Source organism: Juglans regia, chromosome 11, assembly GCF_001411555.2.
Source record: "Juglans regia cultivar Chandler chromosome 11, Walnut 2.0, whole genome shotgun sequence".
NCBI classification, from domain to species: Eukaryota; Viridiplantae; Streptophyta; class Magnoliopsida; order Fagales; family Juglandaceae; genus Juglans; species Juglans regia.
This window is the reverse complement of record NC_049911.1, coordinates 33259871-33273877: the sequence shown is the minus strand read 5'-3', so window position 1 is coordinate 33273877 and position 14007 is coordinate 33259871. Positions and strand designations below refer to the sequence as shown.

The 14007-nt window shown below is 34.0% G+C and overlaps 1 protein-coding gene across 2 annotated transcripts; it reads left to right on the top strand.

Moving 5' to 3' along the window:
* Window positions 1–561: 561 nt before the first annotated feature.
* LOC109003103 (subtilisin-like protease SBT2.6) lies at window positions 562–11881 on the top strand. 2 transcript variants are annotated; one of them, XM_018981094.2, is made up of 11 exons: window positions 562–849; window positions 1576–1784; window positions 3230–3374; window positions 3475–3869; window positions 6168–6263; window positions 6357–6429; window positions 6945–7230; window positions 8144–8469; window positions 9461–9728; window positions 10189–10470; window positions 10930–11881. In XM_018981094.2, the coding sequence occupies exons 2-11, from the start codon at window positions 1597–1599 to the stop codon at window positions 11334–11336; spliced, it is 2466 nt and encodes an 821-aa protein (XP_018836639.1). In that variant the 5' UTR covers window positions 562–849; window positions 1576–1596; the 3' UTR covers window positions 11337–11881. The 2 variants fall into 2 exon arrangements, with proteins under 2 accessions (XP_018836639.1, XP_035538873.1); XM_035682980.1 differs by lacking the exon at window positions 562–849 and adding an exon at window positions 1081–1187.
* The last annotated feature ends 2126 nt before the right edge of the window (window positions 11882–14007 follow it).

The window sequence follows — 14007 nt, the reverse complement described above, 5'->3', positions numbered from 1 at the left end:
AAAAAAAAAAATCTTGATACGTGATGTATGAATAGCAATGCTCATATTATATATCTGATTCTCCGTTCTCTGCCGCCACAGATCACAAAGTGAAAGAGGTCAATATCGTCACTACACCACACAACCCCGTCCGACAGCTTGCGCGCGAATGTGCCCCCTCCCCCTACAAAATTAATAAATAAAAAGAAAAGAAGAAATTTCTTTTCCTAAAGCTTCATACTAAAAATAAAATCAATAGAGAAAGCAATTATAAATTTTTTAGTTTGGTTCACCTTCAGTAAAAAATAATACTCATCAATTTTTTTTATTATAAATAAATATATAATATTAATTATTCAATAATCTTATAATAAAGATATGTGATACTTTTATTTTATTAGAATGATATGTGATTAAAATTTAATATTTGTAATTAGATATTTATAAATGTGTCAGTAATTTTTTTCAGATTTAAATTGCAGTTTTTTTGTAAACTGATTTTTTTTTTGGAAATGAACTTTAATTTAATAAACTAATAAATGGTTGCTATATGACCCTCCCACGAGTCCCCGCTCCCTTCAACAGCTTCGCCTTCCTCACTGCCAATCATAAAGCCCAAACTACCACTCTCTCTCTCTCTCTCTCACACACACACACACACTCTCTCTGAGTCTCTCTTACTCTGAATCCTATTAGCTGAGCTTCACTTTCTTCTCCAAAATGTGGACTGCGCGCTAGATCTTTGATCATTGCAATATGATCAACGCTCTCTGATCCGTCCAATCAGGGCCGTCCATTCTCTTCTCTCTCCGGCAGTGGTGCGAATGTGAATCCGTTGCCAAAGCTCATTCAAGCTTCTTGTACCAGCAGGTTTCGTGATTCGCTTCTGTTTGTCCAAAATGCCAGCTTTTGTTTGCACTTTTTTCCTTTTTGTTTTTGCTTTGATGGTGATATTTTTTAGTGGTCGGCTATCTTTTATTTTTTGGGTGCTTAATTGGTATTCTTTGCTTGGATTGCTGATTAAACTTGAAAGTCACTGATTCTTCTCCTTCTCCTACTTATTCGTCTTCTTCTTTTAAAACTTCTAATAAGTAGACATGGTCCATGTGGATCGGATTGGAGAGTCTGTTTTGGTGAAATGCGGTTTGATTTCTGCAAGTGGGTGTGGATGCAATCGTTTACCCCAATTTTTGGGTGATTGATTCAATGTCAGATACTGCATCACTTTTAGTGTTTCGCTTTTGCTTTCGTTGTCCACTTCTTCCTTTTATTATTCTCGCTGTTGCTGTGTCTAATGCTTCACTTTGGTTGAAGCTATTCTTTCGGTGATCAAACCTGCTTTCTCTTGCTTATTATTTACTCTTAGCCACCCTTTTTTGTTGTTCTATAATTGGTATAACTAACTACTTAATTAGCAATCTGAATTTCTCTGAATTGAGTTCTTGTTATTGTTTCTTTGCTGTTGTCGGCTTGACTTTTTTAAACACACACACACACACATATCTATATATTCATTTTTCCTTCCTGGGTCCAAAGGTTCCGGTCGGAACGGGTTTTTTGTTGATAGTACTAAACTCTCTGTATTGGGATAAACAGATCTTTTGGGCTACTTAACCAATGAATATGTGCATATCCGTATCGGAAAATTGGTGCGCTGTTTTGGTGCTATTTAGCGTTTTGATTATCGGAAAAGCAGAGATTTTCATAGTGACAATTGAAGGAGAGCCTATAATAAGTTACAGAGGTGGGGTTGATGGTTTTGAAGCCACAGCTGTGGAGTCCGATGAGAATATTGACACCACCAGGTATCTTCTAATTATTTTTCTCAAAAATAGGTCGAGACATATCCGAGTTACATACAATGCTTGCCAGCCTGACATGCCTTGACCATGTTATTTTTCTGAGTGGACTCTTGACTTGTGAGATATATGTATTGACTCCTGCTTAATTCTTGATTTGTCTTTGCGAAGACATTTGTAATGTGAAAATCATGTGTGGACAAGCTCCTGAGTATGCCTATACATATAAAAGGCATAATGGGTTTCAAAGTATATGAAATTTGATGTTGAGGTAGCATATCTAGTTAGGTCTAACTTAGGCCTCCACCCTAGCCATCTTGAGCTAATTATTTGTTTTATGCAGAGTTGTAAAGTAGTTGTAAGTGCATTATTTTTCTTTTTAAATATTTGATTATGTGATCAAACTGAACTAACTTAAATATTTTAAAATAATTTTAAGTATTGGTCATTATATTCTCAATAATTTTCATCAAATCATCATTTGTTTCAAAAGATACAAAGAGGTATATTTTAATTATTTATATTATATTCTTAACATTTTTTCTTATATGTGGGTCAGACTCCCTCTTATGACTAAATCCAATACGTGAAATATTTAATTTAATTAAATAAGATAAAGTGTAGAGTATGAGTTCAAATTGATGATATATGCTCTAATACCATGTGAAGTTATCACAAGTCGAAAAAACTTAAACCGATAAAAAAGATAAATTTTAATTATTTATATTATATTCTCAATAATTCTCGTTTATTTGCTTGGGTATAAATATTACCTTGAAAACTTATGAATATTGTCAAAAAAATCCTACCTGGACCTGACCTGATCCTTTACCATCGTTTTAGATGGCATAGCCTGGGTTCTTCTTAGTTTTTGACTATTTCTACCTCACTTTCTTCAACATCGGCAGCCATAATTTATTTTAAAATCGTGACAATGACCAAAAGCAAACAATGTCTTTGGGAGCAAGTGAAAGCGCTGAGTTTTTATTTTTTATATTTTTTCCTCGATCGAAAGAGCTGAATTTTTATGTCCTCGATAATTAATGCCTGTTACGAGTAGTAGAATAGAGATAAAAGGCTTAATGAATGAAGTATATGTTTTATTTTCTCGTTATTTTATGATGTGTGCATATGTATTTGCCCATTGTTGCTGCTTTTAACTTACTAGCATTTTTGTTTTGTGAGCCAAGACTGCTTCTCGTTAGTAGAACAGGGTTTGTTGCTTGTCTTATATAAATTGCACTTATTGATTAATTATAATTATTTCTTATACGGAATCTGGAGAACGCGAAAGTATCGTTGTGTGTTTGTAGTTCTAACAATGATGGGTATTTTGATTTTAATGGCACAAACTTTTATGAATTCTTTGTATCACTGATTATCATGTATAGGTAAGCTTGAATTTTCTTTATTATTATTATTTCCGTCTGACACACTGGCTCTTCTTTCAGCGAAATTGTGACATCCTATGCTCGTCACCTTGATTTGAAACATGATATGCTTCTCGGGATGCTGTTTGAGCAAGGGACCTACAAGAAGCTCTATAGCTATCGGCATCTTATAAATGGATTTGCAGTTCACATTTCTCCTGAACAGGTAAAAAAGCGGGCAAGTTTTATTTTAGGAGTTGGGAGTTTTTTCATATTCATATTTCCTCTCGCATCCTCATTCTTATGATCTTGGTTGTTATTAGTAGGCAGAGATCCTAAGACGTGCCCCTGGTGTGAAGTCAGTGGAGAAAGATTGGAAGGTGAGGAAACTTACCATACATACCCCACAGTTTTTGGGGCTTCCAACCGGAGTATGGCCCACGGGAGGTGGCTTTGATAGGGCTGGAGAGGATATTATTATCGGATTTGTGGACTCGGGGATCTTTCCGCACCATCCAAGCTTTGCAACCCGTAATACTGAACCATATGGACCTGTTCCAAAGTATAGAGGAAAATGCGAGCTTGATCCCGACACTAAGAAGGACTTCTGTAATGGGAAGATTATTGGAGCCCAACATTTTGCTCAAGCTGCGATTGCTGCTGGGCAATTTAACCCTTCTGTTGATTTTGCCTCGCCTATGGATGGCGATGGCCATGGAAGGTTAGGCCTCCTGTGCCTTCTATAATTTTGAATTTTGGTTGGAAATCCTGTTCTACCACATGTTCATATTGATTGGTGTTGCATTGCATGAATGGAAATGTAATAGCTGCAAACAAGTCACTAACTTCCATGCTCAGCAGTTATTTATGGATGTAATTTACAGATTGGACTCTGTTGGAGAATCCAACTAGTAAATATAGAAAGACGATAAGTTAAAGGTGTGTCGATCCATTCTGTAAACTGAGAGTTAACTTCTTGGCGGTGTAATTAATTAAATAAAATATAATCTTAGATTAGAGACCACTCACATATTGGTGGTGTCATGACAACATTTTGGCATGATTTTAAGACAATCATAAGAATCATAGATCTTCATACATCATAATTATCTGTGCGCCAATGATTAAAGCTTACAGATCACACACGGATGAATGGATCATGCAGTAATAAATATTGATAATTACTCAATTTGTATTATGTATTCTGGAACATGGATTATTTTGGTTCTTTTATAGGTAAAAATAAAACTTTATTTAGAGTTAACATAGCTAAACAGTCTCTGAAAAATGAAAATAACATAAACAAAGATATGGCTAAGTTATTGTCCACAGATAAATTTATAAAGCACTATAGCTCATAACTAAGTTTAGATTATAATGCCTAATAAAATTTGTTAAATTTTACCTAATACTAGCATGTGCTCTTAGGTATGTTTGGACACTTGGGAGTATTTTATAATGTTGTGAATAGTAGTGAAATGTTTAAGTGCCGTTTGGATAATGAGTTGAAATGAGATGAGTTGAGATGAAAGTTAAAAGTTGAATAAAAGATTGTTAGAATATTATTTTTTAATATTACTATTGTTTTTAGATTTGAAAAAGTTGAATTATTTATTAGATTTTGTGTGAGAATTTGAGAAAGTTGTAATGATGAGATGAGATGAAACACTTTCACTATCCAAACGGGACCTGAATCAGTAAAAGGCATAACCCTAGTACACAGAAAGTATACAAGACAAAACATCTAGAAGAAGTTAGGTGCTTGAGAAAGAAACAAGAAACTCATGGAAGCTAGCACCATTGCAATCAATTACAGAAGCCCATAAAAATAAAGTACTAAAAACGAATAATTGTTTTGATTCTTAGAAGGTAATGGGGCTACTGTGCACTTCATACACTAGGTTGTAGCACATATGGTGGTTGTTCAACTTTTTGTTTCCTTTAAGATATCTTCAGTGTTCTGAGATTTTGAAATCGATGGTAAATGCCAAAGTATATATAGAGAAAAGTTCCACAGGAAGCATTAGGGAAGAAAAGGCCACTTCAAATAAGAATAACTTCCCCACTTACTTTGCAGCATTCCTTTAGCCCTGTTAAAAGTTGGAGAAGTGGCTCAGTCAATAAAAATTAGTAAATCACTATACTTTCTTTTATAATAGATACATTTCCCCGCATATATATTTATAGGTTACAGAAATCTTCTGCTAAATGATCTCTCATATCCTCTCATATCATTCCTCCAACAACTCTGTTTTGCGATGGCAAGATTTCAAATTTCTAGTTTTCAGTAGTCTTCCTTCTTTTTCCTTAATATTGGCAAGTCTTGAGTTGGATATGAAAATTATTTTTATATCACCGTAGTTTGATGACCTGTTTCCACGTTCCATGAAATCATAAGCTTTTGCTACAGTTGTGAGATTTTTAGATCACTATGATTGTAATGGTCTTGTGTTCATGATTTTCTTCTTTCTACCGTAACCTCTAGCTAGGCGTTTTTCATGTATACTTCCTATGTACCTGGACTTTGCCTATTTCTATGAATACAACATCTTTGATTACCTATCAAAAAAAAGATCACTATGAACTTATCAATTTAATGGTTAAAACATGGAATCTTGCCAGTGTTGTGAAAATAAGGAAAGTTAGGGCAGGTTTGGGGGATGAGATGAGAATTTTGTGTTTTGTTTTAGTGTTTAAAATATTATATTTTAGTATTATTATTGTATTAGGATTTAAAAAAGTTGAATTGGAATTTGAAAAAGTTAAATTGTTTATTATATTTTGTATGGGGATTTGAAAAACGTGTAATGATGAAATGAGATGAGATGGAAATTTTGTGTCTCATCCCACCTCCCAAACCTGCCCTTAATCATCCAAACTAGATGGAGTTGACAACATTGCCCCCCCTGTTTACAAGATCTATAATTATTTTATTTGCATTTTCAGTCTTTGGTATTTAGCAAGATCAGTATTAAGCCTCATGAGATTTCCCCTCTTACCTTTTTATTATCGTCTCCAGTCACACAGCTGCTATTGCAGCTGGAAATAATGGAGTTCCTGTTAGAATGCATGGCCATGAATTTGGGAGGGCAAGCGGAATGGCTCCTCGTGCCAGGTGAGGAACAATAACCTTCACTCATGGTAGGGTATTCAAGTTGGTAATAAATATCCTTTCTTTTATAATAGATACTTAAAATTGTGTATCCAGGATTGCTGTATACAAGGCACTCTACAGGAATTTTGGGGGTTTTGTTGCTGATGTAGTTGCTGCAATTGATCAGGTTTGCTATAACTAAATGCCTGGCGTAATACACTGCAAGCTTTGCTGTTCTTCTTTCTTGTTGGTTCTTTTTGTTTTTTTTTGTTTTTTTTTTTTTCTGGGAGCATTTGACCAGGGTTTTGGAGGGGGGGGGGGGGTGAATGGGGAATATAACTATCCACATTTCCTGATGATGGTTATATTTTTGCTTCCTTTCTCATTGACATTTGAGCAAAACAAGGTTGTTATATTCTTTGCTGTAGTTTTAACATCGATAGACATTCATATGCAGTTTTTGTATTTGACCTCCAGAGAAACAAATTTTGTTGGGTTGTTACCTCCTTGACACGCATGTCTCAATTAATTTCATGGTGAAAAGGGGAAAATTCAAACGGTTTTTAGTTAATTGCATATGAAGAGCTGCATCCTCTGCAATAGACTTTAAATGTATAGACTATCCTTTGCCAATAGGGTGATTATAATTGGTACACTTATACTAGCATAACATTTTTAATTTGATAGTTTTTTTGTGGACAGGCTGTTTATGATGGGGTGGATATACTCAGCCTCTCAGTGGGACCAAACAGTCCTCCAGCAAACACGAAGACCACATTTTTAAATCCTTTTGATGCCACACTTCTATCAGCTGTGAAAGCTGGTGTATTTGTTGCACAAGCAGCTGGAAATGGAGGTCCTTTTCCTAAAACTTTGGTTTCTTACAGCCCATGGATAACATCTGTGGCAGCTGCAATTGATGACCGCAGATACAAAAACCATCTGAATCTCGGAAATGGAAAAGTCTTGGCTGGAATTGGATTGTCTCGTAAGTTTTATGAACTTTTAATATTTTTTTGTCAGTAATTTTTTGTTAGACAAACTAGTATTTAATTTTGTTTGCGCTTTGTAATTTTTGAAAATGAGACATTTTATTATGGTTCCAATGCCTAGCGGACATGATGTCAGGGCACAGATGCAGATGTGACTTCTTTGTCCAAGAACATGCTTAAATTATTTTTTTTTTCTTTTCCCCCAAGGATTAAATTTATCTTTTGAAATAGGCTTTCATTTTTACCACACTTTTGAAAAATTGGAGGCCAAGCCCGATTCTTGGGCTTCTGTCATTGATTGTGATGGGTTTAGTATACACAAGTTGCTTGTTTCCATTTCTAGTTCCTAGTTGTTGCTAGGTGTATTCTGCTGTGTGAAATCAAGAATCATTATGATCTTCAAGTAATATCCTCTTAATGTAGTTTTTCTTGTTTGCTTGAGGATTTTGAATAGGATGATGAAACTTTCTCTGACCCATTTGCCCTTCTGGAATGTCATAAAAAAAAAGGTGTATTCCATGTATACTTCCTATGTACTTGGGCTATGCCATATTTTCTACCAATAAAGTTTTATTCTTACTTATAGAAAAAAGTACTTGAAAATGGAAGAAATAAGTCAAAGCCATTTTTCAAATACCACTGAAACACATGCTCTTTGTGCCTTTGTTGACTTCAAACTGAGTTGTGTAATTTCTTGCGGACCCTGTGACAAGTCTCATGGTTTGTTTTGTAAAGATACTTCAGTTGCATTTATTTTCATTCTTATCAGTATATTTAGCTCACTGAACTTCAGAATCTTTCATGCTCAGACATATTATACCTAGAATTGATCAGCTTCCAGTTAGTTGGCAGCTATATTCTTTTTATATTATTTTCCTTTCTAAAACTGAAGTACATTCTATTATGCAGCTGCTACACATTCTAATCAATCATATACCTTGGTTGCTGCAAATGATGTACTGCTGGATTCTTCAGTAATGAAATACAGCCCCTCAGACTGCCAGAGACCCGAGGTTCTAAACAAGAACTTGGTTCAGGGGAACATTCTTCTTTGTGGCTACTCCTTTAATTTTGTTGTTGGTACAGCATCAATCAAGAAAGTGTCAGAAACAGCCAAGATCCTAGGTGCCATTGGCTTTGTTTTAGCTGTGGAAAATGTTTCTCCTGGGACAAAATTTGATCCTGTTCCTGTTGGCATTCCGGGGATTCTTATCTCAGATGTCGACAAGTCAATGGTAATTTTCTTTTCTCCACTCCTTCAATGTTATGGCTTTTCCCAAAGTTTACTGCCGTTCATGAGGAGGCTGATATATAACCTGAAAACTGTTTGTAACAATCTAGCATTGGTGTTATTGCCAAGTGGTTGACACTTAGCCTGATTTGGATAGCAAAATCCTCTCAACTCATCTCATCTCATCTCAATATCCAAACACCACAAACACAAACATTTTTCAATTTCAAATCTTCAACTTTTTCATCTAATTATAACCTAATCATTATAACTTTCTCAAACTTTTAAACAAAACACAAAAAACAATTCAATTTTTTTAAATCCCAAAACAAAAATTATATTAAAAAATTGTATTCTAATAATATTTTAACTTTATAATATTTTCATTCAACTTTTTCTCTCTCCTTTCCCAAAATCCCATAAAACATATTAACTCAAACCATTTCACTACTATTCACAGAGCATCTCATCTCACTATCCAAACGAGGCCAATTTCTGGTAGTATAAAGGGTTGTAAAAAAGGTTGTATGTCTATCATATTCCTTTTGGGTGCGGGTATATCTATAGCTTCAAGATTACAGTGTTTATTTTTGGTACCACGCAATTCCTCCCAACTTGTGATCGGGAAAGGTATAACTATATGCTTGTCATGTGGCAAAAGAAGATCAAACTAAGGGAAGAAATTTATCTAATTCTTTAGAGAGAACAAGGAAAAAGGGTAGCAGTTCTTGTGCTTTTCTCTCCAGACTTAACTTTTGGCATGTTTGAACTTTAGTTGAGCATGATATTACTGATAAAAAAAGAAAAAAAAAAAAAGTTAAGAGTATGATGTTCTTTAAGAAATATTGGTTATTTTAGCATTTATGTGGGTTAGTTTGGTCTTGGTTTTCATTCCCCCCTCTCACCAAAAACACACCTTTCTTTGTCATTTTTCTGACTTGTGATGATACTTATAATTATGTGAATTGGTGCTTGGGCATCACTGCTATATCTAGGATCTTATAGACTATTACAACATCTCTACATCAAGAGATTGGACTGGACGCGTGAGAAGCTTCAAAGCAACTGGTAGCATTGGGGATGGCTTGATGCCTATACTCCATAAATCAGCACCTCAGGTGGCATTATATTCTGCTCGAGGTCCCAATATAAAAGATTTCAGCTTCCAAGATGCAGATCTTCTCAAACCAGACATTCTGGCTCCTGGTTCTCTAATTTGGGCTGCTTGGTCTCCAAACGGAACGGATGAGCCTAACTATGCTGGTAAAGAGTTAATGGATCCATTCAATTCTCTCCTTTGTTTTTTATGTTTCAAACTTTTGGCCTATGCTCTAATCATTTGGATGTCTCTTGTATACATCATGTGTACTTGGACTCCGCCTATTTTCTACTAGTATGAATTAATTCGCTTCTTTTTTTTATAAAAAAAAAAATCATTTGGATTCGGTCAAACTTAGACCCTTTTATGCGACTTGGTAGAGAAGTATCAGCAATAGACCTTGGAGTCCAGTACTGGTGAGTAACTTTGTGGGAAGCATGATTTTGGAATTTCGTCCCTTTTAAGGGAGATGGCATGAGTAGCTTGTAACATTGATATATTTTCCTTGCCTTCTAGACTATAAAATGGGAAATGAAAAGTACATGCTTAGAAAAACAAATGCATCTGGAAATTTAAAAAAAGAAAAAGAAAATCTCATTTTAAGGGATTATTTTGTCTGCACAGGAGAGGGATTTGCCTTGATATCTGGAACTAGCATGGCTGCGCCACATATAGCTGGAATAGCTGCTCTTGTAAAGCGGAAGCACCCTCATTGGAGCCCTGCTGCTATCAAGTCAGCCTTGATGACAACATCAACAACGTTGGACAGAGCAGGAAGGCCTCTTCAAGCGCAACAATCTTCTGAAACAGAAGCTACGAAGTTTGTCACTGCTACACCTTTTGATTATGGTAGTGGCCATGTTAATCCAAGAGCTGCTCTGGACCCTGGACTTATTTTTGATGCAGGTCTAGTTTGATCTTCCTCTTCATATTCTTTATCTTTTGGTTGGTCATTTAAAATGACAATGGATTTGTTTGAATGTTTGAAGTCAAGGGAGAGAATTTATTTTTGTTTTCCTGGGATATCCTGTATTGGATTGGTTAATTTACAAAACAAGTACAGGAAGGAGGCATAAGACAAACAGGAAACTAGAAACGTAGTTGGCATGAACACAAGGGAAGAAACTGGAAGAGAACCATAGGGACAGACTTTTAACTAAGACAAATAGGTAGCACAAGGAAAATATAAAGGGTAAAGCTTATATTACCGTGTCTTACTGAAAGTTAATAAAAATTTGGTGGCTTTTTTGTGCATACACCACAGATGTTTCCTCTTAGGGTGTGAAACAAAGGTTGTTAACCATAGTCAGCACATATTGTGAATCAAAAATGAATTACTAATTTTTGTTAGTTGTTGTTTTGTAGGTTATGGGGATTACTTGGGGTTCCTGTGCACAACTCCAGGTATTGATGCTCACGAGATAAAGAAATACACAAGCTCGCCGTGCAACTACACCATGGGCCATCCATGGAACCTCAACACCCCGTCAATAACAATCTCCCATCTTGTGGGGACTCAAACTGTTACTCGCAGAGTCACAAATGTAGCTGAGGAAGAAACCTATGTAATCAGAACCAGAATGGCTCCAGCCATTGCCATTGAAGCCAGTCCTCCAGCAATGACTCTGTTACCTGGTGCTTCACGAAAATTCTCCGTGACGCTCACCGTCAGATCAATGACTGGAAAATACAGTTTTGGAGAGGTTTTAATGCAAGGCAGCCGAGGGCACAAGGTGAGGATCCCAGTGGTAGCTATGGGATACAAACGATAGATGGGTTGGTGGATTATAGATTGGATTTGTTAATCTGAAAACTATGGGGTGTGCGTGTAATATTCTTTGTAATATGTGGGAATAAGAGGCTAGATGTATTTTGTTCTGAAATATATATATATATATATGTATGTGTATATATATATATATATATTTTAGTCACTAAGAGATCCTACAAAAGTAAACTTCCAAAGTGACTGTGTGGAAGATGTGGTACGTTAGATTGTAAATCTACTTTTAATATAATGTAGATCTAACGTATCATATGAAGTCATCTCAGTTTATACGTTTATTTTTATAAGATCTCTTCGTGATTTTAGCAATTTTCATATATTTATATAATATGGAATTGCTGTAAAGATAGCTGGTATAAGGGGGAGACTTCTTCAAGTTTCTTCCACTTACAAGTTTTGCTAATTCGTTAGTTCGGATTGTGTTACTATGTTATGTTCTTGGGTAGTTAAGTGCTTTGTGCTGATGATGTAACGGAGCGCGTCTGTTTGACTTGTTTAATAGTAATGTAAACGTGAGACGATTGAAATTCAGATCCATTTTGTCAGCAACTTGTGATGATATAAACTAGCAGGCATGCACGAGAAATACCTTCTTCTTCTTTTTTTCAACACATCCCTTGAGACTTGAGAGAGTATATCTCTTTTTGGTTCATTCTTTATGAAAATTGAGATAGTTAAGCACTAATTCTTTAAGGTGCCGTTTGATTTTACAGATGGTATCAACCTATCTCATCTCAACATTCAAATACTATTTAAACACAAACATTTTTTAATTTCAAAATTTTCATCTAATTATTATCTAATCATTACAATTTTCTCAAACTTTCAAACAAAATATAAAAAACAACTCAACATTTTTTAATTAAAAAAAAACATTATATTTTAATTATAATTTAAATTTATAATATTTTTATTCAACTTTTTCTCTATTCTTTTCTAAAATTCTTTAAAGTATCTTAACTAATACCATTTTACTATTATTTACAAACTATCTCATTATTATTTACAGATTTTTCATCTCATCTTATCTGTATAATCAAACGAAACCTATAAATAGGGGTGTAAGGAGTTTGGTTCGGACTGGAAAAACTGACCAAACAAACTCTAAACCGATCGATCTCGGTCCTATAAATTGTGGACCGAAACCATTCGGTCCGGTCCCGGAGTCTATAAATTCTGGACCAAAATGGACCGAACTCTTATATATATTTTTAAAATATTTTTAATAATTAATATATTATTTTTTTATAGTAATTATATAAGTTAATGATATAATTTTTATCTAATTTATTATCATTGGTTATATAAAATATTTTTTTAATGAGTTAATTATATAATTCACATTAATAATTTAATTAATTTTAATTTAGTAATTTAAATAACAAATTTTATTAATTTATTTAAAAATAAAAATAAAAATATAAAATAATTAAGTTGGACCAACTAGACCGAATCAATCCGATCCCATCTCTATGGATATTTAGTTCAAAAAAAGTTATAGTTTGAAAATTTCAGTCCATCACCCCCAGATCGGTCCGAAGAACACCTCTACCTAAAATTATAGAAATATAGCTCTGCAAGGGACCGCCACCCTAGCATCAACTCCAATTCACCCTTTTGGATAGGATCGGGAGGGATTGAATTTCTCTTTATCTCACTTATTATTAAACTTATTTTTAGAAATAAAATAGTTATATTTTTTATAAAATAAATACCAATGGTATGAATGCCAATAAAAGGCTCGTTTGGATGTTAAGAGTAACTCAGCTCAGTTCATTTTGAGACTTCATCTATCATCAAAATGCACTTTGAGCTGGGTTTATATTCGTAAAAGCATTTAACTCGTTTTATACTATAGACCTTCGTAACCCATTCCTAACTTTGTAAAGATTGTTGACTTCGGCTGCTAGTGATTTATGTAAAAATAAATAAATGAAAGGAAACGGATAAAAAAAATTTTAATGAAAAAGTAATATGATAAAAAAAACTTGAAAGAAAATGAAATTGTAAATACTATCAAAATGAAAAAAAAAAAAAAAAAAAAACAATGGTTGCTCCAGCTCCACGTTTTGAGTCTTTAATCATTATTTTTGTTGGCGTGAATGGTTGCACCGCACGCAAATGGAAAGTTTTTTATTTTTACTATATTTGGTATTGAAGGAGCAGATTATTTTGATTTTTTTTGTCAGGTGAATAGTATAAAATAATAATAAAATCTATTTCTTTTATAATTTTTTATAAATATATCTATATTTATTTTAATATTTAAATATATTTTAAATTAATTTTAAGTGAATTTTATAAAATTCATTCAATTATTTTAACTTATTATTAATTATAAAAAATTTAATTTAATTCAATTCAATTTAACATTAAGACGTAACCTAAATTATTATTCTCAGCTTAGGATAAGACTTAAGTCTCCATATTGTGACCCCACCCGACATTGCAAATTTATACGACACCGCACGTAATACGTATAATTTTGTTTCGTTAAAATTCAGGTACATTTGATTTCATGGATCACGTGTTTCGCATTAAAAGCGGTGATTACGTCGTTCAGCCGTCAACCACTCTTTCTTTTTTAATGTATTTATTTCCCATTTAAGAACCGCCTGTCAGTCGAGTCAAGAAAATGAAAGCTCATGTCTCAATTT

Bases quoted from the DNA above. Each gene is read 5' to 3' on its own strand.
- LOC109003103 (XM_018981094.2), top strand. From the start codon at position 1,597: ATGAATATGTGCATATCCGTATCGGAAAATTGGTGCGCTGTTTTGGTG. The intron at 1,785-3,229 runs GTATCTTCTAAT...CTCTTCTTTCAG, and splicing joins GAGAATATTGACACCACCAG to CGAAATTGTGACATCCTATG. The intron at 6,264-6,356 runs GTGAGGAACAAT...TTGTGTATCCAG, and splicing joins GGAATGGCTCCTCGTGCCAG to GATTGCTGTATACAAGGCAC.